Source organism: Bos grunniens, chromosome 19 (assembly GCF_055505025.1).
Source record: "Bos grunniens cultivar Pamir isolate PY7600 chromosome 19, Bosgru_T2T1.0, whole genome shotgun sequence".
In the NCBI taxonomy this organism is placed as follows: domain Eukaryota; kingdom Metazoa; phylum Chordata; class Mammalia; order Artiodactyla; family Bovidae; genus Bos; species Bos grunniens.
The window spans coordinates 32905365-32930406 of record NC_141183.1 but is presented as its reverse complement, the minus strand read 5'-3'; the positions used below and the strand labels follow the sequence as shown (position 1 = coordinate 32930406).

The 25042-nt window shown below is 45.8% G+C and overlaps 1 protein-coding gene across 7 annotated transcripts in view; it reads left to right on the top strand.

Annotated features, from left to right (window-relative positions):
* DNAH9 (dynein axonemal heavy chain 9) overlaps window positions 1-25042 on the top strand; it is a 285306-nt gene that overhangs the window by 139775 nt on the left and 120489 nt on the right. For all 7 annotated transcript variants that reach the window (XM_086358784.1, XM_086358783.1, XM_086358785.1 and 4 more), the window contains 7 exons: window positions 1049-1222; window positions 1966-2173; window positions 13558-13723; window positions 15655-15757; window positions 16685-16924; window positions 23509-23670; window positions 24527-24723. In XM_086358784.1, coding sequence (XP_086214910.1) covers window positions 1049-1222; window positions 1966-2173; window positions 13558-13723; window positions 15655-15757; window positions 16685-16924; window positions 23509-23670; window positions 24527-24723 — 1250 coding nt within the window. The remainder of the gene's footprint in view (window positions 1-1048; window positions 1223-1965; window positions 2174-13557; window positions 13724-15654; window positions 15758-16684; window positions 16925-23508; window positions 23671-24526; window positions 24724-25042) is intronic.

Genomic DNA, 25042 nt, shown 5'->3' with positions numbered 1-25042 from the left:
GTGTGTTCAAAGCGTGGGTTGGCTCCCCAGGAGGGGAGCCAGTAGCAGTGGGCGTCTGTGTGTACCTGTGTGGGGTATGCTGTGGGCGGCGTGGGTGTTACGTTTCGGTCTGAAAGAAATAGCCTTGAGTCCTCAGGTGCTCAGCCCTGTCTTAGGGGCTCATGCTCTAATATGGGTGCATGTAAATACCGTGTCTCTGTCTATTCCTTCTGTCAGAAAGGCCTGTATAGCTTGTCTCCAATGCCCCTAGATTTGACGATTTTTGCTCTGAAAGGAAATTCAGAAATACTCTTTTCTAGAACCCTCATTTTATAGATGAGGAAACTGCGGCATGAAAAGGCGTGACTTGCTGCTGGATATGTACTCCACTCCCCGCTGAGATTCTTATCGCTGTTTCTTCCTGTGCTCCCCAGGTGTCTACAGTCACATTTTATTTTTTAAAGATTTTTTTTTAACGTTGATCATTTATAAAGTCTTTATTGAAGGTGTTACCATATTGTTTCTGTTTTATACTTGGAGTTTTTTGGCTAAGAGGTGTGTGGGGTCTTAGCTGCAGGACCAAGGGTCAAACCCACACCCCCTGTATTGAAAGGTGACGTCTGAACCACTGGACCACCAGGGAAGTCCAACAGGCACCATTTTATTCCTTCCGTCCCCGACTGCCGTCCTGGACATGGCTCAGAGTCTCGGGAGTCTAGGGGGATGTGGTGGATCGGTCTCTGAAAGTTCCTGGCTGCACTTGCCCTTCTTGGGGTTTCAGGATCCCTCTCTCCTCTGTGTTCGTACACCTCCTTCCCTCCCTCCCCTCCACCTGCCAGGGCTCTGAGATGCACCAGGCCGGGGTGACCCAGCCCCGTGGTCAAGCAGGTGCACACATATGCACTCCAGAGCAGCCCCCGCTTAGCTGGGCCTTGTCCGGGCTGGTCTCGGGGGACAAGGAGGAGCCGGCTGTGCTCCCGGCCCTGACCTTCTGCCTGATGCAGGGCAGCCTCTCCAGGCTTCTCGTGCTCTGCTGAGCCTTGACTCCTGACTTGCTTTGTTTGGGCAGCTCGTGGACCACCGGGCAGAGTTCAGCAAATGGTGGCTCAGTGAGTTCAAGACCATCAAGTTTCCCTCCCAAGGAACCATCTTTGACTATTACATAGACCCAGAGACCAAGAAATTGGAGCCTTGGTCCAGGCTCATCCCGCAGTTTGAATTTGACCCTGAGACACCTCTGCAGGTGAGTGTGGCTGAGTGGCAACCAGGGATATGTAATGTCCCCAGAATCTGCGGTGGCTCTCGTGGCGCCCCTAACGGATTCCCAAAAGGTTTGACCTCATTAAGAATTAGCTCCTTTTCTTTTCAGAGGAAATTAGAGGTTCAGTATAGTGATGCATGTGTGCATGCTGAGTTACTTCAGTCCGACTCTTTGCGACCCTATGGACTATAGCCTGCTAGACTCCTCTGACTATGGGGATTGTCCAGGCAAGCATACTGGAGTGGGTTGCCATGCCCTTCTCCAGGGGATCTTCCTGACCCAGGGATCGAACCTGTATCTCTTATGTCTCCTTCATTGCAGGCAGGTTCTTTACTGCTGAACCACCTGGGAAGCCCTCAGCATAGTCATAAGATCTCCCCAAGCCTAGCTATCTTAATTAGCAGGCCCCCCTGCAGGCATGCTGAGACAAGGCAAGTCGGGGTTGACCAGGCAGAAGGCTTTAAAATGCAATCCAGAGGCCGCAGGGAGGCAAACATCGCTAATAGAGGGGGATGGGCGTGCCCTCTAACCACAGCATGAGTTACCGGGAGGGTCTCTGTGGGTAACGGGGGCCCTCCTGCCTGCAGTAGTGAGCCCCCCAACCCCAGCTCGATTCCCTCTCCTGAAATGCCCCAGGGTGCTCTGACAGCATGTGAGTCTCCCACTAGCCCGCAGTTCGCTCCTCCTGTCTCCCGCCACACCCGCCCTGTCTCCCCCGACCCCAGGCCTGCCTGGTGCACACCAGTGAGACCATATGCCTCTGCTACTTCCTGGAGCGGCTCCTGGCGCGGCGGCGGCCTGTCATGCTGGTGGGAACTGCGGGCACTGGCAAGTCGGTGCTGGTGGGGGCGAAGCTGGCCAGCCTGGACCCTGAGGCGTACCTGGTGAAAAACGTGCCCTTCAACTACTACACCACATCAGCCATGCTGCAGGGTGAGTGTCAACACCTCAATAACCAAGTGAATCGGCCTGCTCCTCACTGCTTACAAAGTCAGGTACTCACTCACCAACGAGGGAAGAGACATGGGCCTTTAATCAAAGTGCCAGCAATCTGGGGAGACGGTGGATTCAGTGTCTCCCAAAAACTACTTCCCAAGACTGCTCCATGGTTAAAACGTTTGAACAGAAACAAGTCATCTCAGTTAATCACTGAGATGAGGATGGCGGAGGTCAGAGTCATGGCCATCTCCCCACTGCATGCAGGCTTGTCAGCTCCAGAGATCTTCTAGACCAGGGTCTAATGCCTGATGATCTGAGGTGGAACTGATGTAATAATAATAGAAATAAAGTGCACAGTACATGTAACACGCTTGAATCATCCCGAAACCATCCCTCATCCCTCAGTCTGTGGAAAAATCGTCTTCCAGACCGGTTCCTGGTGCCAAAAAGGTTGAGGACCGCTGCTCTAAATGTCATCTTGTTCACACAGTTTGATTTGTTTGCAAGATGACTGAAGAGGAGTCTTGGGAGAGGTCTGGTCATCTGTTAATTCGGTTCAGTTCAGTCTCTCGGTCATGTCTGACTCTTTGCGACCCCATGGACGGCAGCACGCCAGGCTTCCCTGTCCTTCACCAACTCCCGGACTTTGCTCAAACTCATGTCCATCGAGTCAGTGATGCCATCCCACCATCTCTTCTTCTGTTGTCCCCTTCTCCTCCTGCCTTCAATCTTTCCCAGCATCAGGGTCTTTTGCAATGAGCCAGTTCTTTGCATCCTTTGGCCAAAGTATTGGAGCTTCAGCCTCAGCATCAGTCCTTCCAATGAATATTCAGGGTAGATTTCCTTTAAGATTGACTGGTTTGATATTGCAGTCCAAGGGGCTCTCAAGAGTCTTCTCTAACACCACAGTTCAAAAGCATCAATTTTCGGCACTCAGCTTTCTTTATGGTCCAATTCTCACATCCGTACCTGACTACAGGAAAAACCATAGCTTTGACAATATGGACCTTTATCGGCAAAGTAATGTCTCTGCTTTTTAATATGCTAAGTTGGTCATAGCTTTTCTTCCAAGGAGCAATCAATCTATTAATTGCTTATTTGCCATTTCAGGCAAGTAGAGCATGGGGGTGCCTGGTTTAAAAAGTGAGTTACAGTATGTGTTTGTGTGTGAGTTGCTCATCATGTCCAACTCTTTGTGACCCCATGGACTGTAGTGCTCCAGGCTAGTTACACTATAGCTTCGCTAAAGAGACAAGAAAAGGGGCTTCCTGCTGAGGGCGATTTCCTGCAAGGAGCTGCTCTCATAAAGGGCCCAGGGGCATGGAGCGGGGGACCTGATGTCCTCCACTCTGAGCTTTAACGGAATTCAGGCACCTCCCCGGCTGACTCCCCTCCCACTCCTCTCTTGCCTGTCCCCTCCCCTATCTGTCCCTCTCTCCAGCACCTTAGCAAGGCTCCCCTTTCCCATCCTTTCTCCCGAAGTGCCTCCCTGGCTGCTGAACTCCTCCAGGGCAGGAGTTCCACACAGAGCAGGTCAGTGCCTCGATGACAAAGAAAACAGAAAACCCACTGAAAGATTTCCACGAGCTTACAGACTCCTGGCACCAGAAGGGTCTCTAGAGGTCATTTCATGCACCCCTCACACCTTATACGTGGGGGAGCTGAGGCTCCGGTTCAAGTATGTGGCTGCCTAAGGTCACCATGATGCAACAAGGCTGGTGTGGCCCTCCAGCCTGCTGAGCACGAAGAGTGTGCGTGTCACAGGCATTTACGGGCTGGGCTCCCGAGCAGACGGGGGCCTCAGGGATCCCAAGGGTCACTTCATGTGCCTCCCCCACCCCAGCCACTTTCTCCTTGACCTTCACTGATTGTTAAGTCTCCTTTTGTTTAGAAACACTCCTCACATTGACCCTAGAAGCAGCCTCCTTTTGAAGAAGTGCTGAAGCCAGTCTCCCCACAAGAGGAGGGTAGTAGCCGGGCTGGGGAGAAACCCCCCTCTCACTCCTCACACTGGAACAGCCTCGCCTCACCCTCTGGAGTCTTAGCCACTGGATCACCAGGGAAGTCCCCAAATCATTTAATCTTGTACAAACCTGTGAAGTAAGTCCTTTTATCATCCCCATGTCATAGATGAGAAAAACCAAGGCACAGGGAAGTTAAATAAGCTCCTTGAGGCTACACAGTGAGTGGGTGGAACCAGGGTTTGAATCCAGAGAGTCTGACTTCACTGCCTGTGCCCTTAAGCCACTAGGCTATACCTCCTCCCCTGAAAATAAAATGCTTTGGAAATTGAAATAAATATTTGATAATATTACTCTTAACACTAGCGACACTATTTGAGTCTAGAAAGATTATTTTCTAGAATCCTATTGTAATGATTCTATAACGTAAAAAGTACTTTGACTAGAGAGTAAACATTCATTGCCAAGAAAAAAGAGATGAGTTTCATATCCTTGATTCTGAAAAATGCCAGATTCCCTTACTTGAAAATTCCCATCCATCACTTTAGTCACAGTCCAAACAAGTTTGTTCATTTGGCTTCTTAGCTGAAAACATTTCAGAAGTAACAAAATGGCAAGAGGAAGGGTGCTTAGCAATTATAAAAGTTGGAACAAGAAAGCTGGTATCCAAGGGGAAATAGAAAACGGTAAAAAGGAGATGCAGGAACCCACAGGGTGGCTTCTCTGACATCAGACAAGAAGCAAATTGCCCCCCCACAGCAAGAGTCCATGTCTCTGTTCTGGTTTTGGCCATGGGGCATGCAGGATCTTAATTCTCTGACCAGAGATCGAACCCATGCCCACTGCAGGGTAAGCACGGAATCTTAACCACTGGACCTCCAGGGTTGCCCTCCATCACTCTTTCTGAAGCCCAGCATTTTTACTGCGGTTTGTGGTTAAGACCCTATGGAATTATGTTTAATGTGATGTGGTACAGTCTGCTTTAAAAGGCAGGCAGTAAACCCAGACAGATGTGCAGAATGAGTGTTTATAAGGTAATGAATGTAATGATGGCAAAAGACAGGAAATAGCCCAGTTATCCATATGATAGAATGCTAAGCGTTATTACAAAGAATGAGGACATTCTGTATGAATTAAGCTGGCTCCATTTCCAAAATCTTTGTCAAGTGAGAAAAGCACAATACAGAACAGTGTGTATAGTATGCTCCAAATTATGTCTTGTTTAAAAAGAGACATACAAAACGTTGCATACACATACACTTGCACATCTATGCTTATACATCCTAAGAATATCTCCGGAGGGACACGCGAGTAACAGCATTTGCCCTTGGCAAGGGGAACTGGATGCTAAGAGTGGGGATGGAGAATGACTCAAACTTTTTTAAAATTATGAAATATTTCGAGCATTCGGAAAAGTACAGACAAGAGTATAACAGATGCCCGTGTACCCACCACCCAGACTTCACAGATGTTAACATTTCTGTCATCTTGCCATGGATCTTAGCATTTTAAGTACAGCTAACACACCACCCCTCCCCCAGCCCTTCCCCCATCATGCCCTTGGAGACCAGACTAGGACCACTACAGCTGATGTGCCGTCATTCCCAAGGTACGCTTTTGATATATGTATGTAGCCATGAAATACACGATGTTTTTGCGTGTATTTAAATTTTAAGTATGTATCATATTATAACTTCCTTTGGTAACTTGCTTTTCTCATCCTTGTCTGTTTTAATGTGTGTGGAGTGCTTCTTCACTGGTTTTCACTGCTGCATAGAATTCCCTTGTGTGACTAAATCACAGCTCATTTACCCATTCTCCTACTAAAATGCAACATAATTTTTCAACATTTTCCATTTATAAAATTTTTTTTTAGTTATAATTGACATATAATACATGGTATGGATTAAAGCACATGATCCAATAAGTTTTTAAATATTTACCCACCATGAAACCATCACTATGATTGAAATAATGTACACATTCATCACCTCGAGAGTCCCTCACCTCCCTGGTAATCCCTCCCACCCTCCCAGCCGAGCCCCCCCCCAACCCTGCTCTATGTCTAAGGCAACCACTGATCTGTTTCTGTCACTACAGGTTAGTTTGCAATTTCTAGAATTTTATATAATGGAATTGTCATACAATAGCCCTCCTTTTTTTCTGTCTGGCTCCTTTCACCCAGCTTGATTTTGAGATTTACCCATGTTGTTGAGGGCACGACAGTTCATTCTTTTCATTCCTGAATAGCAAGACAAAATATGTAAAACACTCAGAATGATTCCTAGCATACAATAAGTGCTCAGTAAATGGAAGCTGTTATTCTAACAATATTAAAATCCTTCTCAAATTTAAGTTATAAATACTATACAAAAATCCCAGAGCTGCAACTGCCAAAACAAAAGGAGCATGAGCAAACCCCTTTTGCTTGAAGAAAAGACGTTTAGCATAAGCTGTGCTAAAGCAAAAATAATGTTTTTGGAAAAAATGTTCCAGCTTACAAATGGGCAATAACTTCACCCAACAGGTCAATTCACTGAGGTCTCCAGAGGAGTGTTTTACAGCTCACTCATCCTGCTAGTCCATCGGATGCCATTTTTCTCAAATCAGATGTTCTTTTATAGAGAAGGCAGCTGCTTGATATTCCCTGCATCTTTCCTCTCTTATCACTTCCAGCTCTGGGGTCTCCATTGAGTACTTTTCTAAACAGATTCAAAACTCCTTCAAATGCAAACAGGGCTTGTGTTTCAAGGCATTCATATTGCTTATCAGTGTGGATAGCACATGCTTCATTTGAAGTTTTTACTATGCCAAGCCCCTGTATTATCAGTAATGCTTTTGACTTCAAGCAGCAGACAGCGTATTAAAAAGCAGAGACATCAGTCTGCCTACAATGGTCCATATAGTCAAAACTATGCTTTTTTAGTAGTCATGTGGATATGAGAGTTGGACCATAAAGAAGGCTGAGTGCCCAAGAATTGATGCTTTCATCTTGTGCTGGGGAAGACCCTTGAAAGTCTCAATGCTGCTGCTGCTAAGTCGTTCAGTTCTGTCCGACTCTGTGCAACCCCATAGACGGCAGCCCACCAGGCTTCCCCGTCCTTGGGATTCTCCAGGCAAGAACACTGGCGTGGGTTGCCATTTCCTTCTCTAGTGCATGAAAGTGAAAAGTGAAAGTGAAGTCGCTCAGTCCTGTCCGACTCTGTGCGACCCCATGGAATGTAGCCCACCAGGCTCCTCCATCCATGGGATTTTCCAGGCAAGAGTACTGGAGTGGGGTGCCATTGCCTTCTCCGGTTCAATGCTATTGAGGCTATAATAGCTATTATTCTCTTACATGCTCCCTCAGGGTAGCGGAGTCTCTGCTGCTCCAGCCATCACATCCACATTCCAAATGGAAAAAAAAAAAAAAAAAAAAGATAAAGGTAAGAGTTAGTGCCCTTGTCAGGAAACGATAGCTCTCCAGGAATCCCACTGATTTATGTGTCTGTTCAAAATTGTGTCACATGGCCAGGCTAGCTGGAACACAACTAAGGAGAAGGAAGACGGAAATGATGTCCATCACGGATCTGATGACAGTCTCTCTTTTTACAGAATGAGAAAATGAGGCTTAGAGGTCATAAGTGACTTCCCTCAAAGCTGCATAGTGATTTAATAGCCAAGCTGTCTTATTTCATTGAGCTACTGTGTCCATCCACTTTGATTAAGTCGTGCGTCTACATTTCCATAAGAGAATGCCAACTTTGCTTCCACTTGTCTAATATCTGGAGCACATGGGTGTCTCTGCCTTTGACAGTAAGTGAAAGAGGCGCTTCACTTGTTCAGTGAAACTCTCAGGCTTAACCTGACCACTTGCTGCACCAATCGCAGGTTAATAACCCTGGCATCTTGGCTAAGGAGGTGGATCTGTGTCCCTCCAGCTGCTCTGAACACCACAGACCCAGGCCCACTACTTCCTTTCCCTTCACTGAGTTATCATCTAATGATCCACTCTTGGATGTTGTTGAAGGTTAGGATGATCAAAGATAATTTAAATGTTTAAAAAATACCTGCTGTAAAAACCTAGGCTGAAGACCATGCCCATTTTGCAGCCCGATACACCTTTTATAAGTTTCCAGGATACATGCCTTTTAGAATTGAGTGCCTAAAATTTGTTTTCCTACAAAAGTAGAGATGGGTTTGTATCAGTGATCTGGGATGGCATGGCTACTGTAATTAAACACAGATTGAGTTCTAAGCTTTCAAAAAGCCAGTTCATAAAGGACAATGTGGCCATTCTTATTTCATTACAGTAACTATATCACCCATGATTAGTGGCTCAAATAAGTTTCTTCTACTATATAGTTTGGAATCTCTTTTAATCTTTTTCAGTTGGCCTGTTTTATGTCTATTGAAATAGCTTAAGTCTTTTCTCATTCATTTTGGAAATACAAGTGATTTTTAAGAACTAAAGGAATTTGCAATGACCCATCACCAGGACAGTTGAGAAAGGGAAAAAGAGGAGTAAAGAACTGGGTCATGGCATTGATGGGGTTATATTTGCAGTGCAGTGAGAGTGAGCCAAAGCAATGCTCATCACAGTCCCAAATTCTGACATCCAACTGCGACTTGAAGTATTAGCTCAACAAATATTTGAGTGTGTAATTACACTAATTAGATGGGAGCTCGGGTGTCTGAGTCTTTGTGTAAAACAAATCCATCACCTGTTCATTAAAAGTTAAATCTGGACAAGACCTTGAAAGATCTGATCAAGCTCTCAACCTCAAAGGAGAGCTACATTATCAGATAGATAGCTTTCAGCACTTGCCTGAATATCTTCCAAAAAGGAGATGCTGTGCTGTCCTTAGTGTCTCAGTTGTGTCCAACTCTTTGCAATCCCATGGACTGTAGCCTGCCAGGCTCCTCTGTCCATGGGGATTCTCCAAGCAAGAATACTGGAGTGGGTTGCCGTGCCCTTCTCCAGGGGATCTTCCCAACCCAGGGGTCGAACCCAGTTCTCTTGCATTGCAGGCAGATTCTTTAACATCTGAGCCACCAGGGAAGTGCAAGAATGGATGGGCTACTTAAATGGGTAGCCTAGCCTTTCTCCAGGGGATCTACCTGACCCAGGAATCAAACCAGGGTCTCCCACATTGCAAGTGAATTCTTTACCAGCTGAGCCACCAGGGAAGTCCAAAAGGAGATGACACAGAATTAAATCATCAAAGACTTACCTTCTAGTAGACAAGATGCTCTACTTCAAATGGGGATTCAAAACATAAAGAAATTGAAAACAACACGTTTAAGACTATAGGGAAATCATCCCATAAATTTTAGCACCTCCAAATTATGGAATGCAATGCAGCAATTAAAAATCATGTTCTAGTAGGCTAGGTATTATCATATAAAAAGGTTTATAATATATGAAATGAAAAACAACATACACAGGCAGAATATACAGTATAATTCTTATTTTGTAAAGGAAAAAAACCTAACAGAGGAAATACACTAGAGTGAAATAGAACAAAATATTGAAAGTTATGCTTACTGCTAGGTGATAGAATTATGGGCAATTTTCATTTTCATCATTATGATTCTCTATGCTTTCCAATCTTTATATAATGAGTATGTATTATTTTATAATCATGCAAAACATGTTTTTCTTTGAAAGAAAAAATGAAGAGCCCTTACAATATAACTAAAATGTCTTAACATGTGAAAATTTGGATAATACTAAGGAAAAAGAGTTCAAACACAGAAACACAAATCAGGCCAATGCAAAGTGAAGACATGATTAATTATTAACCATCTCTGTCAAAAAACTTGGTCAGGCAGCGTGTTAACTAAACCAGGGGTTTTTGAAGGACAGGAGCCAGGTCGTAGTAACGTTTCAGAAGCAGTGTGCTATGGTGGGTACATAAGTTTCCATAGTCAAGCAGAGCTGGGTTAGAATCCTGACTTTGTCCTCAGTAGCTGGATGACCTTGAATAAAGTCCCTTTATTTCCCTAAAGCTCAGTTTTCTCTTTTGTTGAGAGATTTTTTTTTTTTTTTATGTGAGATGTTTTTAAAGGTGATAATAATACATGCTAGGGCTGCTCTGAAGGCTCAGTGATATGGTGCATGTCACTTCCTCCATACAGACCCAGGTCCCTAGTGATGCCCAGCAAATGAATGACTGCAGGGCTCTGGTGCTCAGAGCCTGGAGGAATCCTGGGATGAGTGAGAAGGGCTCACAAGGTCTCTCTTCCCCAGCCATGTGAAAGAAGCATCGGGATCAGTATCAAGAGCCCTGGGTTCTAATTCCAGCATCGCATTTAGCCTGTGTCAGCCTCTGATTCTTTAGTTACAAAGAGGATATGATAAACCTTTCTTTACTTATTCATGGAGTTTGCCATCATATTAAGCCATGTATTCATTCATTCTTTAATCAGTTTTTGAATACCTTCCTTCGTGATAAATAATATCCTAGGTGCTGGGGTCATGACAATGAGGAAAAAAGAGAAAGATTCCTGGCCTTTTAGAGTTTATAATGTGGAGGCACTGAGATAATAAACAAGATGAATAAGTAAGATATACAGGATATTAAGTGGTAATAAGTGTTAATGGAGGAAAACGAAGTCAGGGCCAGAAATAGGAGGTTGCCGGGGGTGGGGGGGGTGCTTTAATTTGTGCTCAAGTGCTAGGGAAGGGCTTCCTAAAAAGATGGCATTTGAGTAAGTAAATGCCTGATGTAAGTGAGGGAGCAAACTTCTGGCATTTAGGAGAAAAGATTGCAGACAAAGGAAGCAGCCAGAGCAAAGACACCATGGCCATGGGTGACTAGTGAGCCAGAAACAGGATGGTTGGAGCAGAGGGAGTGAAGGCAGGAGCAGTGGGAGAGAAAAACCAACATGGGAGGTTTGCCCACGTAACCAGACAGGCTTTTGCTCCAAGTGAGATGGGACGCCACTGGGGGGTTTAAGCATGGGACTGGCACAGTGTGATTTACATCTTACAAGGATACCTCTGCCTGCTGTCTTGAGAACAGCGTAGGAATCTAAGGGCAAAAGCAGGAAGATCATTTGGGAGGATGTCATGGACACCAGGTGTGAGAATGAGTGGACAAGGATGGTAGCAGTGTTGTTGTTCAGCCACTCAGTTGTGTCTGACTCTTTGTGACCCCATGGACTATAGCAGGCCAGGCTTCCCTGTCCTTCACCATCTCCTGGAGCTTGCTCCAACTCATGTCCATTGAGTCACTGATACCATCCAACCATCTCATCCTCTGTCACCCCCTTCTCCTCCTGCTCTCAATCTTTCCCAGCATCATGGTCTTTTCCATGAGTCAGCTCTTTCCATCAGGTGGCCAAAGGATTGAACTTCAGCTTCAGCATCAGTCCTTCCAATGAATATTCAGGATTGATTTCCTTTAGGATTGACTTGTTTGATCTCCTTGCAGTCCTAAGGACTCTCAAGAGTCTTGTCCAGCATCACAGTTCAAAAGCATCAATTCTTTGGCACTCAGCCTTCTTTATGGTCCAACTCTCTCATCCATACAATACTGGAAAAACCATAGCTTCGACTATACTGACCTTTGTAAGCAAAGTGATGTTTCTGCTTTTGAATGCTCTGTCTAGGTTTGTCATAGCTTTCCTTCCAAGGAGCAGATGTCTTATGTAAACCCACTTCTGTTCTTCCAGTTCTGCCTGGAAGCAGAACTCACTACTGTTTCATTCTAGATAAGACTTGGAGCAGAGGTCAGCCAAGAAGGGATCCAGTGTGTGTGCCTTTTCCGGGGAGGCCTCTCTTTTCTTAATCATCATTTTGAGATAATCTGGTGTATTCCAAGCCCACTTCTTCCTAAGTGACATGCTTTTCTCCTCAACCGTCCTCAAGTAGCATAAAAAGTGTAATCAACCCAAATTACAGGGTCTGCTTAATTCCAGGAGTTGATTTGAATATCATTGCTTCAGGAGGAGGAGAAACAAGTCTTCCTAAGGAGAGAATTTCCTATTAGAAGGACTGTTCACAAAAGCGTGTCCTTGGCAGCCCATTAATTATATTTCATTTTGACAGATCTCGTATATAGTTGTTATGTCTTAAGGGGGGTAGGAAGGTGTTGGGTGATTAATTGGTCGATAGTATATGTTAATTGCATGCTAATTAAATTTAAATTTAATTCCTATTTGGAACACTTAATTTAACTCAGGACCAGAAAATTAGAATATTCAAGCTTTTTTAAAGGAACATGTCTTTCTATCTGTCACCTTCATATGTCTGTTGACACTTCCTCCTTGTTTACAAACTTGTTTTTCGAGAAAAGGGATGAGACGGTTCTTAGAGCCTCTAGCTGTAATAGTATTGGTTCTTGCAGTACATAAATATCTAATTGGTTTATTGAAAAAAAAAAATATATATATATACCCTGTTCTTAGATTTGCTCTGAACAAGTTCTTTCAGGCTGGGAAAATGTACTCTTTGATTCCTTCCCTCTGGCTGGATAATTGAAGATGCAGCTCCAGGACAGAGTCTGTACTTAGTTTCTAGAAAAGCACTGAGATGCTCTGCTACCCCAAGGCAGGGGGCAGGGCATCCATGACACTGGGGGCTTCTGGGAAATTCCCTGGGGCTGTTGTTTCTTCTCTCCCTCAGGGAAAACCCCAGGAGGGGAACACTCTGAGAACACTGTTGACAAAATATCCAGGATTTCCTCTTTTACAGTCCAGGGGTGGAAGGGGAACCACATCCTTCCTCTCCTCCTCTGTCCTAGGTAGAGAAGGTGTGTGTATGTGTGTGTGTGCACGCGTGTGTGCTAAGTCACTTTAGTCATGTCCAACTCTTTGTGACCCCATGGACTATAGCCCCCCAGGCTCCTCTGTCCATGGGGTTTCCCAGGCAAGAATACTGGAGTGAACTGCATGCCCTCTTCCACGGGAGGCCACACAGGTGCCACTTGGGAAGTCCACTTAGGATCTGGTTGTTTGCAGATTTCCTTGAGGGTAGAGTACTAGGCCTTGGGACTTCTGTTTTTAGCCTGCAAAGAAAGCCGTGGACCTCAAGTATGGTAGAAGGAACATGGGTTTTGAAGTTTAACTGATTTGGATCTGTACCCTGGCACTACCTTAGACAAGTTAATTCATTCTTCTGAGTCTCAGTTCTGTCATCTGTGAAAGGGGTGATGGTTCTAATCTTACTGCACTGTTTTAAGGCTTCGGTGAGACCATAAATGTCTGTGCAAACCTAACACGTGCACAGTCAGATGGCCAAGGCCTGGGCGCTGCTGTCGCCACCCCTGGCTGGTCATCACCCGCCTCCCCTCTGGTCCCGTGGAGCTGCCTGCCCCTGGATGCAGCTCTCGCGTGCACACTGCACTGTGGCTCATCCTTGACACTGGACTGTCTTAGAACTGGCCTCTGAGCTTTGACCCTCCTTCCCTCACTAACTGGCTCTCTCCTCAGCTGTCCTGGAGAAGCCTCTGGAAAAGAAAGCCGGCAGAAACTACGGTCCCCCAGGCAACAAGAAGCTCGTCTATTTCATTGACGACATGAACATGCCCGAGGTGGACGCCTACGGGACTGTGCAGCCTCACACGGTCCTCAGGCAGCACCTGGACTATGGCCACTGGTAAGCGAGCACACGGAGGGACTCGGCTGGGCGGGGGACAGGTCCAAGGCCGGTTCGTCCTGCTGGAGCTGCAGATCTGAGCTCAGCTCTGGCACCAGAGAAGGCGCTGGTCAGAGAAGCTACGGAGCTCTTATTTAAGGGAAAATGCCTATTCTTTCTTTACCACTTATCTCTAAAGTTACCTTCTTCAAGCTTCCAAAGCATGATTAACCAAGACCCCCCTACCCTCCCACCCACACCCCGGACCTCCCGCTGTGGTTCTGTCGCACTGAGCAGGGCCTTTGATGAGAACACCTAACATATGCCTTAAATCAGTTAATTAATTAAAAAATTTTTTTTAATTGGAGGATAATTGCTTTACCATATTGTGTTGGTTTCTGCCATACATCAACATGAATCAGCCATAGATATACATATGTCTCCTTCGTCTTGAACCTCCCTCCCACCTCCCACCCCATCATACCCCTCTAGGTTGTCACAGAGCATCTGATTTGAGCTCTCTGCATCATGCAGCAAATTCCCACTGGCTATTTTATACACAGCAGTGTGTATGTTTCCCTGCTGCTCTCTCACTTTGCCCCACCCTCTCTTTCACCCACTGTGTCCATAAGTCTATTCTCTATATCAGCCTTTGTCTCTCAGAGCATCTCACAAGCTCCATTGTTATCTCCTCCAAGTGTATCATTTTTAATGGCAAAAGGTCTAAACTTACCAGAGAGAAAAAAAAAAAAGTCGGTGATTTGAGGCAACTCTGGCTTACCATCCTACCTCACACTGAATCCAGTAAGACCTTCCTGGAAATTCTACTGCATGGCCTTCATATGGTCACCTTTCCGCTCCCAGAAATACCCGCTTCATGCTTCTCCTCTCTCTCCAAGCTTGCCACCCAGCCTCCGTGGATGACCACACTCACTACCTGCATCTCTAACTTCCACGTCTATACAACTTACCTGCCTCCCTGTGCCTCCCCCCACCACATCTTCCCTGAGGCTTAACCACCCACCAGCATCTTTGCATCTATTCTTTCCGCCTCTGAAATCTCACTTCACCTGTTAATCCCTCCTGATCACTTCCTTCACATCAATATTTAAACTTGCATGAATTTACCTAGTGATAGTGAAAGTCGCTGAGTCATGTCCGACTCTTTGCGGCCCCATGGACTATACAGTTCATGAAATTCTCCAGGCCAGAATACTGGAGTGGGTAGCCTTTCCTTTCTCCAGGGGATCTTCCCAACCCAGGGATCGAACCCAGGTCTCCCTCGTTGCAGGTGGATTCTTTACCAGCTGAGCCACCAGGGAAGCCCAAGAATACTGGAGAGGGTAGCCTATCCCTTCTCCAGAGGATCTACCCGGCCCAGGAATAGAACCGGAGTCTCTTGCATTGCAGGCGGATTCTTTACCAACTAAGCTATCTGTGTTCAAAAATACCATTTTCTGACTGCTGCTCTGTCTCCCTCTGTGTTACTAGATTCTCTCCCCAGTTTCCAGTTCCCCATCTCCCACTCACTCCTCCAGCCACAGTGATTAGGTTTCTGTCTCCCCCACTTTACTGTTCTTACTCAAACAGCTGTATCTTTACTGTGACGTCCTGCAGACCCCATTGGGTCACCATCTTTCTTCTTCTCCGTACACACTTGATGTGGTTGCCTGCTCTGTCCTGGAAGTCCTGGCTTTCTAGGTACCATGCAGCCTTGATTTCCTCCTACCTGTTTGACCATCTCTGTGGTCTCTCCTTCCTGTTCTACTTCCACAGACATAGTATCCCTTAGGGATTTGTCCTCAGCTCTTTTATCTTCTCAGTTTCTACCAGTGGGTCTAATATTTTTTTAACCTCTCAAACACATGAGTGATTGGGCACATCCCAGCTCAGCTTCACAACACGCTCCCCTGCCTGAGCCCTCTCTCACCTGTGGCTTCTGATTGTCCCAGGTATGATCGAAACAAACTGTCCCTGAAGGAGGTCATGAACGTCCAGTATGTTTCCTGCATGAACCCCACCGCGGGCAGCTTCACCATCAACCCCCGGCTTCAGGTATGGGGGGAACTGTGACCTTGAAGTCCTAAACATCACCTTCCAGACCAGATGTTACTGGTCTCTGTGGGAAAATTGGCTCTCCACCCATCCAGCCTCTTTACATGGTAAATCATACAGGATGTGGACTTGCGTTTCCAGGAAGACAAAAAAACGCCTCAACCCAGACCCCCTGAAGCTTTGTTTTCTTTTTTTTATAATTAACGTTCATTGGAGCATAGTCGATTTGCAGTGTTGTGTTTCTGCTGTACAGCAAAGTGAATCAGTTATATGTGTATATACACACACACACACACACACACACATCCATCCTTTTTAAAATTCTTTTCCCATATAGGTCATTACAGAGTATTGAGTAGATTTCCCTGTGCTATACAGTAGGTTCTTATTATCTGCTTTATATATTGGAGTGTGTGTATGTCAGTCCCAGTCTTCCAATTTATACCTCCCTCCCGTTCCCCCCTCGGTAACCATGAGTTTGTTTTCTACATCTGTGACTCTTATTTCTGTTTTGTAAATAAGTTCGTTTGTACCACTTTTTAAAGAAGCTTTTCGAGCCAGATGGAATCATAGGGTTAGTCTAATTCAACTTGGCCTTCAGAATGAGAGAACGTCAGAGGGGTGAATGACCCTGCCAAGGTCACATGCATTCTCAGTATCACGATCAGATTTGGACCCGGAGTCCAGGTTCCCTTCTCTTTCTGCTATGCCACACTGACATCTTTGACCAGAGGTCCAGAGCCCTTCATTCATTCTAGGCTCAACTAAGTTTGGGTTTAATGTGAGAAGTGTGGCCAGAATGTAGAATTCAAAGCCCTTCTAAGAATTCTTGACCACCGTATCCAAATCCAGAAGAGGTGATTTCTGTTCTTTGACCACAGAGGGTAACTCGTGGCCTCCTCCCTGTGGCTCTATTTTCCCGAGCAGCGTCACTTCAGCGTGCTCACCCTCTCCTTCCCGGGAGCAGACGCCCTGTCCTCCATCTACAGCGCCATCCTGACTCAGCACCTCAAGCTGGGGAGCTTCCCGGCAGCGCTGCACAAGAGCGTCCCCCAGCTGCTCCATCTGGCCCTCACCTTCCACCAGAAAATCGCCACCACGTTCCTTTCCACAGCGATCAAATTCCACTACATCTTCAACCTCAGGGACTTCGCCAACATTTTCCAGGTGAGTCCGACCTCTCCGAGACACCTTTGGAGGCTTGACAATGACCCTGTTCCCTCCATCCTTGGCCAAACTCTTTGACGAAGGCAGGGTTCTTATGGGGTGATGAACATTTAAGTATACAGAGTACCGTGGGATCTGTGTGGGTCTATTCAAGAGAACAGAGTTCCGGGGCTTCCCTGGTGACTCAGTGGTAAAGAAGCCACCTACCAATGCAGGAGACACATCGATCCCTGGTCTGGGAAGATCCCACATGCCTCAGAGCAGCTAAGCCCATGCACCACAACTGTTGAGCCCAGGTGCCACAGCTACTGAAGGCTGAGTGCCCTACAGCCTGTGCTCCAAAACAAGAGAAGCCACTGCAATGAGAAGCCCAAGCACCTCTACTAGAGAGTAGCCTCTACTCTCTGCAACTAAAGAAAAAGCCCTTGTAGTGACCAACACCCAGCACAGCCAACATTTTTTAAAATATAGAATTCTATTAGTCGATCGAGTTACTTCTCAGTAAGCCGGATGCATTTTTTGAGTTGGTTCCTTCAAGCTGAATGTGGCTCAGCATTTCAAAGATAATGTTATGTAATGATTTCAGCCTAGGAAAAGAGAGTGGCACGGAAGAAAGATAAAAATATTTTGCACGCCCTGTTGGTCCACCCATCTTTCTTGAGTTGCAAGAGAACGTCCCCCAAACCATGCAGGAGGGCTCTGCCTCCTATAGAAGCCATGTGGTGCTACTCCTAAGACACCATCCTCCAGCCTCTGGGATGCCTCAGTCCTAAAAACTCTGGGTTATTTCCCAGGTCAAAACCATTTCAAAATAGTGATGCTCTTCTAACTAGGGATGGCCTGTGTCTGCCTGGTGCTTCCAATCGCTCGGCTCCTCACTATCGAAACCTCCAGAGGGCAGTGCAGCAAACCCGGCCCCTTCTTCCCCTTGCTCAGGTAACCCGTCCTCACATCATGGGTCCATAACCCTCCCATCCTGGAGGAGAATCTGCAGAAACTACTCAGAGGGACCCCTCTCCAGGACAGCTCTGAGCCATTTTTGAGGGAAAGTGCCTTTTATACCAAGCAGAGGCCACACCTGTAGGGAAATGTCAACTTGACCAGGGAGCAAGGCTTGACCCTCCATGGGGAGCACATTGATAATTACCCAGGGTGAAGAGCCGACTCATTGGAAAAGACCCTGATGCTGGAAAGGACTGAAGGCAAAAGGAGCAGTGGGTGGCAGAGGATAAGATGGTCAGATAGCATCACCAACTCAATGGACATGAATTTGAGCAAACTCCAGGAGACAGTGGAGGACAGGAGAGCCTGGTGGGTTATAGTCTACGAGGTTGCAAAGAGATGGACGTGACTTAGTGACTGAGCAACGGCAACACTCAGGGCACTACCTGTGCAGGTAGGACTCTGGGAAACCTCAGACTAGCAAAAGTCCAGGCACTGAGGCCATAGGGCTTGCGGGTTCCGTGGTCGTAAGGAGCAGAAACCCACTGAACATTAGTTCAGTGATCTGAGAGCAGCGTTCCCAAAAGGCTCACCCAGAGGGTGGACCACTGAGCCCCACAGCCAGGCCAAGTCTCTGAGAGCACATGTGACCTGACCCAGGATGGCGCTCCTGGGTCAGGTGCCTCCAAACATTCACTTATTAACTTATAAATGAGGAAACAGGCCCACAGAGCTTACACTGATTTGCCTAAGAGCACACAGCCAGCCAGGGAAGGAACTGGACTAGAACCTAGGTCTTCAGGTCCCCCTTCCAATATGCCATTCTGTCCTCATCCATCCTTTTGATGAAACAGCCTAAGACAGTTAAGGCAACAAGAAGGACCCAGCCCCGTGTCCCTCAGACCTGGACAGTGGCAATGTCTGTGCATCTCCACCCTCACCTCCCATTTATCAAGTATTCATTGAGAAAGACTTTTAAAAATTTTATTTATGTATGTATTTATTTTTGGCTGCTCTGGGTCTTCATGGCTGCACTCGGGCTTCCTCTAGTGGTGGCAAGCGGGGGCTACTCTCTGGTTGCGGCGCACGGGCTTCTTGTTGCGGTGGCTTCTCTTGTTGCTGAGCACAGGCTCTGAGCACAGGCTCGGTTGTTGTGGTACACAGGCTTAGTTGCCCCATAGCACAGGGGGTCTTCCTGGACCAAGGATTGAACTTGTGTCTTCTGCTTTGGCAGGTGGATTCTTAACCACTGGACTACCAGGGAAGGCACTTTTTTATTTTTTAATCACACCAGCCATCTCTTAAATCTCACTGGAGTGGGATGAGACACAGGTGTCACCGTCTGCATTTTCCAAATGAACAAAAAGGAGTTAAGTCGTTAGATCAAATTCCCACTGCTCATAGTGGCAGAATGAAAGGGAAAAGAGGCATCAGGTCTCCCTCACACGATGCCCTGAGCCGGCTCCTGCCTGGACAGCAGCTTGTCACTTGTGCAACCTGAAATTCATACTCACGACAGCCCTTTGGGATACACATTATTATCCCAATTTAACAGAGGCTGGGAGACGTTGCCAGCTCATAGATGACAGCGTGAATGCTCGGGGAGGTAGAAGAGTATGCACGGTGTCGGTGGAATAACAAGTAGGTGGGAGCAGGCCTTGTAGGTGTCACCAAGCCACAAGATCGGGGAGGGAACTTTGAGATCAGAGAGGATCTTTGTAAAAGGTCCAGCTTCAGTCTGTAATAAAGCTGGCATTTATTGAGCCAGTCCTATGCCCTCTGCATCTGTTAGCTGATGATTTAATCCTCAAGACAACCATTTCAGGTACAACACTGATCACTTCCAATTTGGAAATGACAAAACTGTGTCACAGACAAGTCAGTAGCTCGAGTATGTTCGCATAACTGCCAAGCAGAAGCCTCGTACCCCAGATGAGTGGGGAGGTCAGCTCTCTTGTGTGGGGATTCAGGCTGCCAAGGTGTCCTGAGGAAGGAGGGTCCCAGTCCAGCCTGTGTTAGCTCCTCCCTAGTCAGGGAGGAACTAGGAGGAGAGGTATGGTGTGGGGCTAAGTCTGGTTCTTTTCCAGACTCAGCCAGCCTGAGTAGCAACCCCCGGGTCTGTGTCCCAGCCCGACCTCTGCAGCCTGCCAGCTGTCAGCTCCCAGCCCCAAATGTGGGAAGTGCACCCCCACTGGAGAACCTGCCTCCGTCCATCGACACAGCCCCTCACCCTCCTCCTCCAGAACAGAATTTTGAGCCCACAGCTTGGCTACAGCCTCCCCCTCCCTCCCCTTTCCCAGCCTGCTTGCCTAAAGGCCTGACAGGAGAGCTGTAAGGAGGGTTGAATGCCCGCAAGGAGACAGGTGCTGTCTGGAGAACACGCCGTTTTCCTCCATCCAGCTTGATCCAAGCTTCCATCATTCAGCCCTTCTCTGCGCTTCACTCATTCTGTCCAGGATCCGGACATCGGGACAGAACTTGATCGTGCTCTGAGCAGAAATCATTAAGCATTCCCATCTCAGTGCTACACAAAACTGTCTGAGTTGGTGCAAAGTTTGCCCTTGACACACTCTCATCGACTCAGCCCTTAATTGTCAGTCAGCCTGAGCATCTGGCTGTAATGGGGCTTGTAAACTTCAGCTGATGGCTCTCCTCACTCCCAGGGTCAGCACTGGTGGTGGGGCTCCTTCTCCGCTGTCCACACCTCACACAGGGCTGGTACCCAGGAAATCCAGGAAGCAGGCAGGGGCCAAACAGACCCACTGAGATTTCTGTCTTTCTCTAAAATAAACTTTTTTAAAAGTCTCACATCCAAGCCGAAAAGCGCCAAAGTCATGAACACACGTCTCAGTTAATTGTCACAAAATCATCACAGCTACATAACCATAACTCAAGTCAAGAACTACTTTCCCAATAAATACATTTTTTAAAAAAGAAGTACATTGCCAGCATCCCTGAAACCCCTTGTTTTTCTTTCTTCTATTCACTCTTTAAAAAAAAAATGAAGCTTTTCTTTTCATTGTACTTCCCTATTTATTTGGCTGCATTGGGTCTTTGTTGCTGCGTGCAGGCTTTCTCTAGTTGAAGTGCCGCGACTTCCCATTGTGGTGGCTTCTCTTGTTGTGGTTCGTGAGCTCCAAGTTGCACGGGCTTCAGTAGTTGTGGCTCCTGAACTCTAGAGCATGGGGTCTGTAGTTGTGGCAAACCAGCTTAGTTGACCCGTGGCATGTGGGCTCTTCCCAGACCAGAGACAGAACCTGTGACTCCTGCTTTGGCAGATGGATTCTTAACCACTGGGCCACCAGGGAAGTCCTCCACTCACTCCTTCTTCTCCTCTCAGAGCTCAAGTACTGTCTGGACTTCTAGCCCCATATGTTATTTCAGCCTGTTTTGGGACTTTATATGCAAATTGTATGGAAAATACGCTTGTGTACTTTTGTTCAATATTATGTTTGCACCTATATACACAATCATGCCATTGGTAAAAATGAATCATAGTAACAATTCCTTTCTTTCTGACCCTTAAGTCTTCCCGTTGCTTTTTCTTACCTGCCGCCTCAAGGAAGAGACATAGTGAGAGTGGCCTTGCACAGCATTCCTAATTTTAAGGGCAAGTGTTTACAATAGTTGGCTGTTAAGTGTGATGCTTACTATAGATTTTCATGGATGCTCTTTACCAGTTTAAGAAAATTTCTTTCCGTTTATAGTTTACTAAGAGTTTTTTTTTTATCATGAATATATGTTGAAACTTAAATGATTTTTCTATATCTGTTGAAATCACTGTATCTATCTTTTTCTCTTTTTTTTTTGTGGAAATGGGATAAATTACATTGATTATTTTTTAGTAATCAACCCAACTGAGTTGTTAACATGGTGAACTTACTTTATTTTCTGGATTCCATTCATTATTTTTTTCTCTATAATGTTTGCACCTATATTAATATGATTTTCTTATCATTTTTCTTTCTTCCAGTGTTCTAAGGCTATGAAGTCCTCATAAAATGCATTGGGAACCGTTTCCTCTATTTCTACTCTCAGGAAGATTTTTTAAGACACTGTATTGTACCTTCATTAAATGTCAGAAGAGTTTAGTGATGAAACCATCTGGAGTTTTTTTGTGAAAGATTTTCCATTATAAATTCCATTTTTTAAATACAAATTAGGCAATTCACATTTTCTCCTTCTTTTTGCATCAGTTGTGGTCAGATGTCAGTGTCATCAGCTTCTAATTTATTAGCATAAAATTGTTTACAGTATCCTGTTGTTATCTTTTAAGTATCTGTTTTGTCTGACATGTGCTCCTTTTTTTTGTTCTGGCTATTGATTATGTGTACCTTCTCTGTTTTTCTCTTTTTATCTTCAATCAGCCCTGCTAGAGAGTAGGGCTAATTGTGCTAGTCTTTTCCAAAGAAACTGAAAAAGAGATGTATGTCAATATTATGTGTTTGATTTTATTGGTTATCTCTATTTGATACATTTTTGTATACAAATTTATTAAAATTTGCTCTTTTCTTTATAATCTCTTTCTTCCTACTTACTCTAGGATCGAGATGAGTTTGTTCTTGTTCTTCTATCTTCTTGACATGGTTACTTAGATCATTAATCGTCAGCCTTTCACCTCTTGTTATGACCCGATCTTCATGCCATGCAGGTGAATCTGAGCATCATTCTGTCTGTAGCGAAAGTGTTAGTTGCTCAGTTGTGTCTTGACTCTGTGACCCCATGGACTGTAGTCCACCAGGCTCCTCTGTCCATGCATTTCTTCAGGCAAGAATACTGGAGTGGGTAGCCATTCCCTTCTCCAGGGGAGTCTTCCCAACCCAGGGATCGAACCCAAGTTTCCCTCGTTGCAGGCAGATTCTTTATTATCTGAGCCACCGGGGAAGCCCATTCTGTCTGTAATGACGTACAATTAAAGGACTCCTTTTCTTGTAGGATAAGACAGAAGTCAGTGAGGGCAAAGAAGGCATCGATGAGCTTTAAGTTATAGGATTTGAAATTGTCAAGAGGCTCTGACCTCAGTGGTGTCCATTTTTCCATAAAGGAGGTTGGAGCACTGGCTAATAGTAACAGGGAAGTGATGGACATTTGAAAAGAATAGTAAATATTTAGAATGATCCCTGAGGTGTATAGGAAGGAGAACTTACTAGAGGTGAATAACTAGATTGCTGACCTGTAAAAGTTAGCTATATTCCTTCCAGCCTTCTGTTGTCCTTCTGATTTGAATTAACAGTCATCACCCAGATTAGCTTTCAAAATGGCACTTGTAGAGTTGAAATACAGCCAAGAAGCCACCTCACCCATTTCTGTGGTGATTTGGAAAGTAGTGGTTGAAATTCCAGGATCTCAGGTCAGGCAGACCTGGCTTCAAAGCTGTGTGGTTTTGAACTAAGGCCACTTATTACCCTATACCGTAGAGCACGCTTGCTTTCTTTCTGAATCTCACCCTTCACCTTATGCTGAATAACTATTGTAAAAATTACTTTGTAGGTTCATCACTGTGGTTAAGTGAGCTTTGTCTGGCAGAACATCTAGTTCAGTGCCTGTTGCATAACTGGCTTCCATCAATAGTAACTGTTGAAGTTTTAAGTTGCTATTTATGTTATTTTTTTTTTTTTTTTTGCTGTTTATTCTCCTTACAGGGTATTCTCTTCTCCTCCGTGGAATGTGTCAAGTCCTCACAGGACCTAGTAAATCTCTATCTGCACGAATCGAATCGGGTTTATCGGGATAAGATGGTGGAAGAGAAGGACCTTGATCTTTTTGATAAGATCCAGGTAGACGTGGTCAAGAAAATTTTTGATGTGAGTATTGCCCTGTGAATTTCTGCTTACATCTGAAAAAGAATGGTGATTATGCAAGGATCACCAAAATGATAAAAATCCAGCCCTTAAATTGAAGAAAATCATATTTAGATAAAGAAAGAAAGTCTGTCCTTAGTGTGACAAAGTGGAAAATTCTGGGGCAAGAAGAGATACAAATTAACCATAGAATCTCAGTCTTGTGAGGCCTGTGAAGACCATCTGACCGTATCCTTGTCCTTTCCCCAAATTGGTCATCCCAGCTGACACACCAGCATCCTTGGAAATTCAGAGTCTCGTCTCTGCAGAGCCAGCCACTTTGGAACTGCTATTGGCTGGAAATTTGGAACAAGTCTGAAACTTGGAACATTTGAAACAACTCTAGAGACTGAAGATTTATTTAAATAGTGATTTAAAATGTATTTCCTGGGTTATGCCCCTGCTGTTGAACAGCATGCTGATCACCCTCTTCCCAAGTGAGTCTTCCAGTCTGAACCTTAGAAGGAAAGAGTGGCAGGTGGGAACAATTGCTCATGCTGACATAAACTCCTCCTGATGCATTAGAAAGCCTGTTCTTTCTTGGACTCACTTTCATAACAATCTCCACCTCTCAAAATCTCAAGTATTTGGGTTTTGATAAGTAAACAATTCCTTTCTGGATTTAAAAAAGAATAGCTGTCCCTTTGAAACTTCAAGAATGGCTTGGTAGTGAGGAGACAAAGACCCCCTGTCTTTTAAGTCAGGTGAGTGGTACTGGGTATTTTATTTTCTTATGCATAATAAGGTTTGTCTCCACTCTGTGTGGAACCAGACCCAAGAGTCGGTCAGGAGGGTCCTTGCCCCTGTGTCTCATCACCAGGACCTTGGAGAGACTGTGGAGCAGACCCAAAGCCTGAACGTGTATTGCCATTTTGCACACGGTATCGGGGAGCCCAAGTACATGCCTGTCCAGTCGTGGGAACTTCTGACCCAGACGCTGGTGGAGGCCCTGGAGAGCCACAACGAAGTCAACACGGTGATGGACCTGGTGCTCTTCGAGGACGCCGTGCGCCACGTGTAAGCGTGCTTCTCTCCTTGCCTTTCTTCAGCTGTCTCCCCTTCCCAGTGTCAGGTCTCACTGGGGCATTTGAGGACACCTAGATAAAATCGGGAAAGCAGCGACTGCTTCTGCCGTGAAGGTCGAGATGGCAGCTGGTAGAGCAGCTTCTGCCACTGACCTTGGGGGGCAGTGTCGTGTTAGACTCTGGAGGAACAGGATTTGTGCACATGGTTGCCATTCACAATCCTGGTCCTGACCACAGTGACACCAGGGGAGAATGGGAGGTCATCAAATAAGGCAGCAGAAGGGCTGAGGACCTGTATTCCCAACCCACCC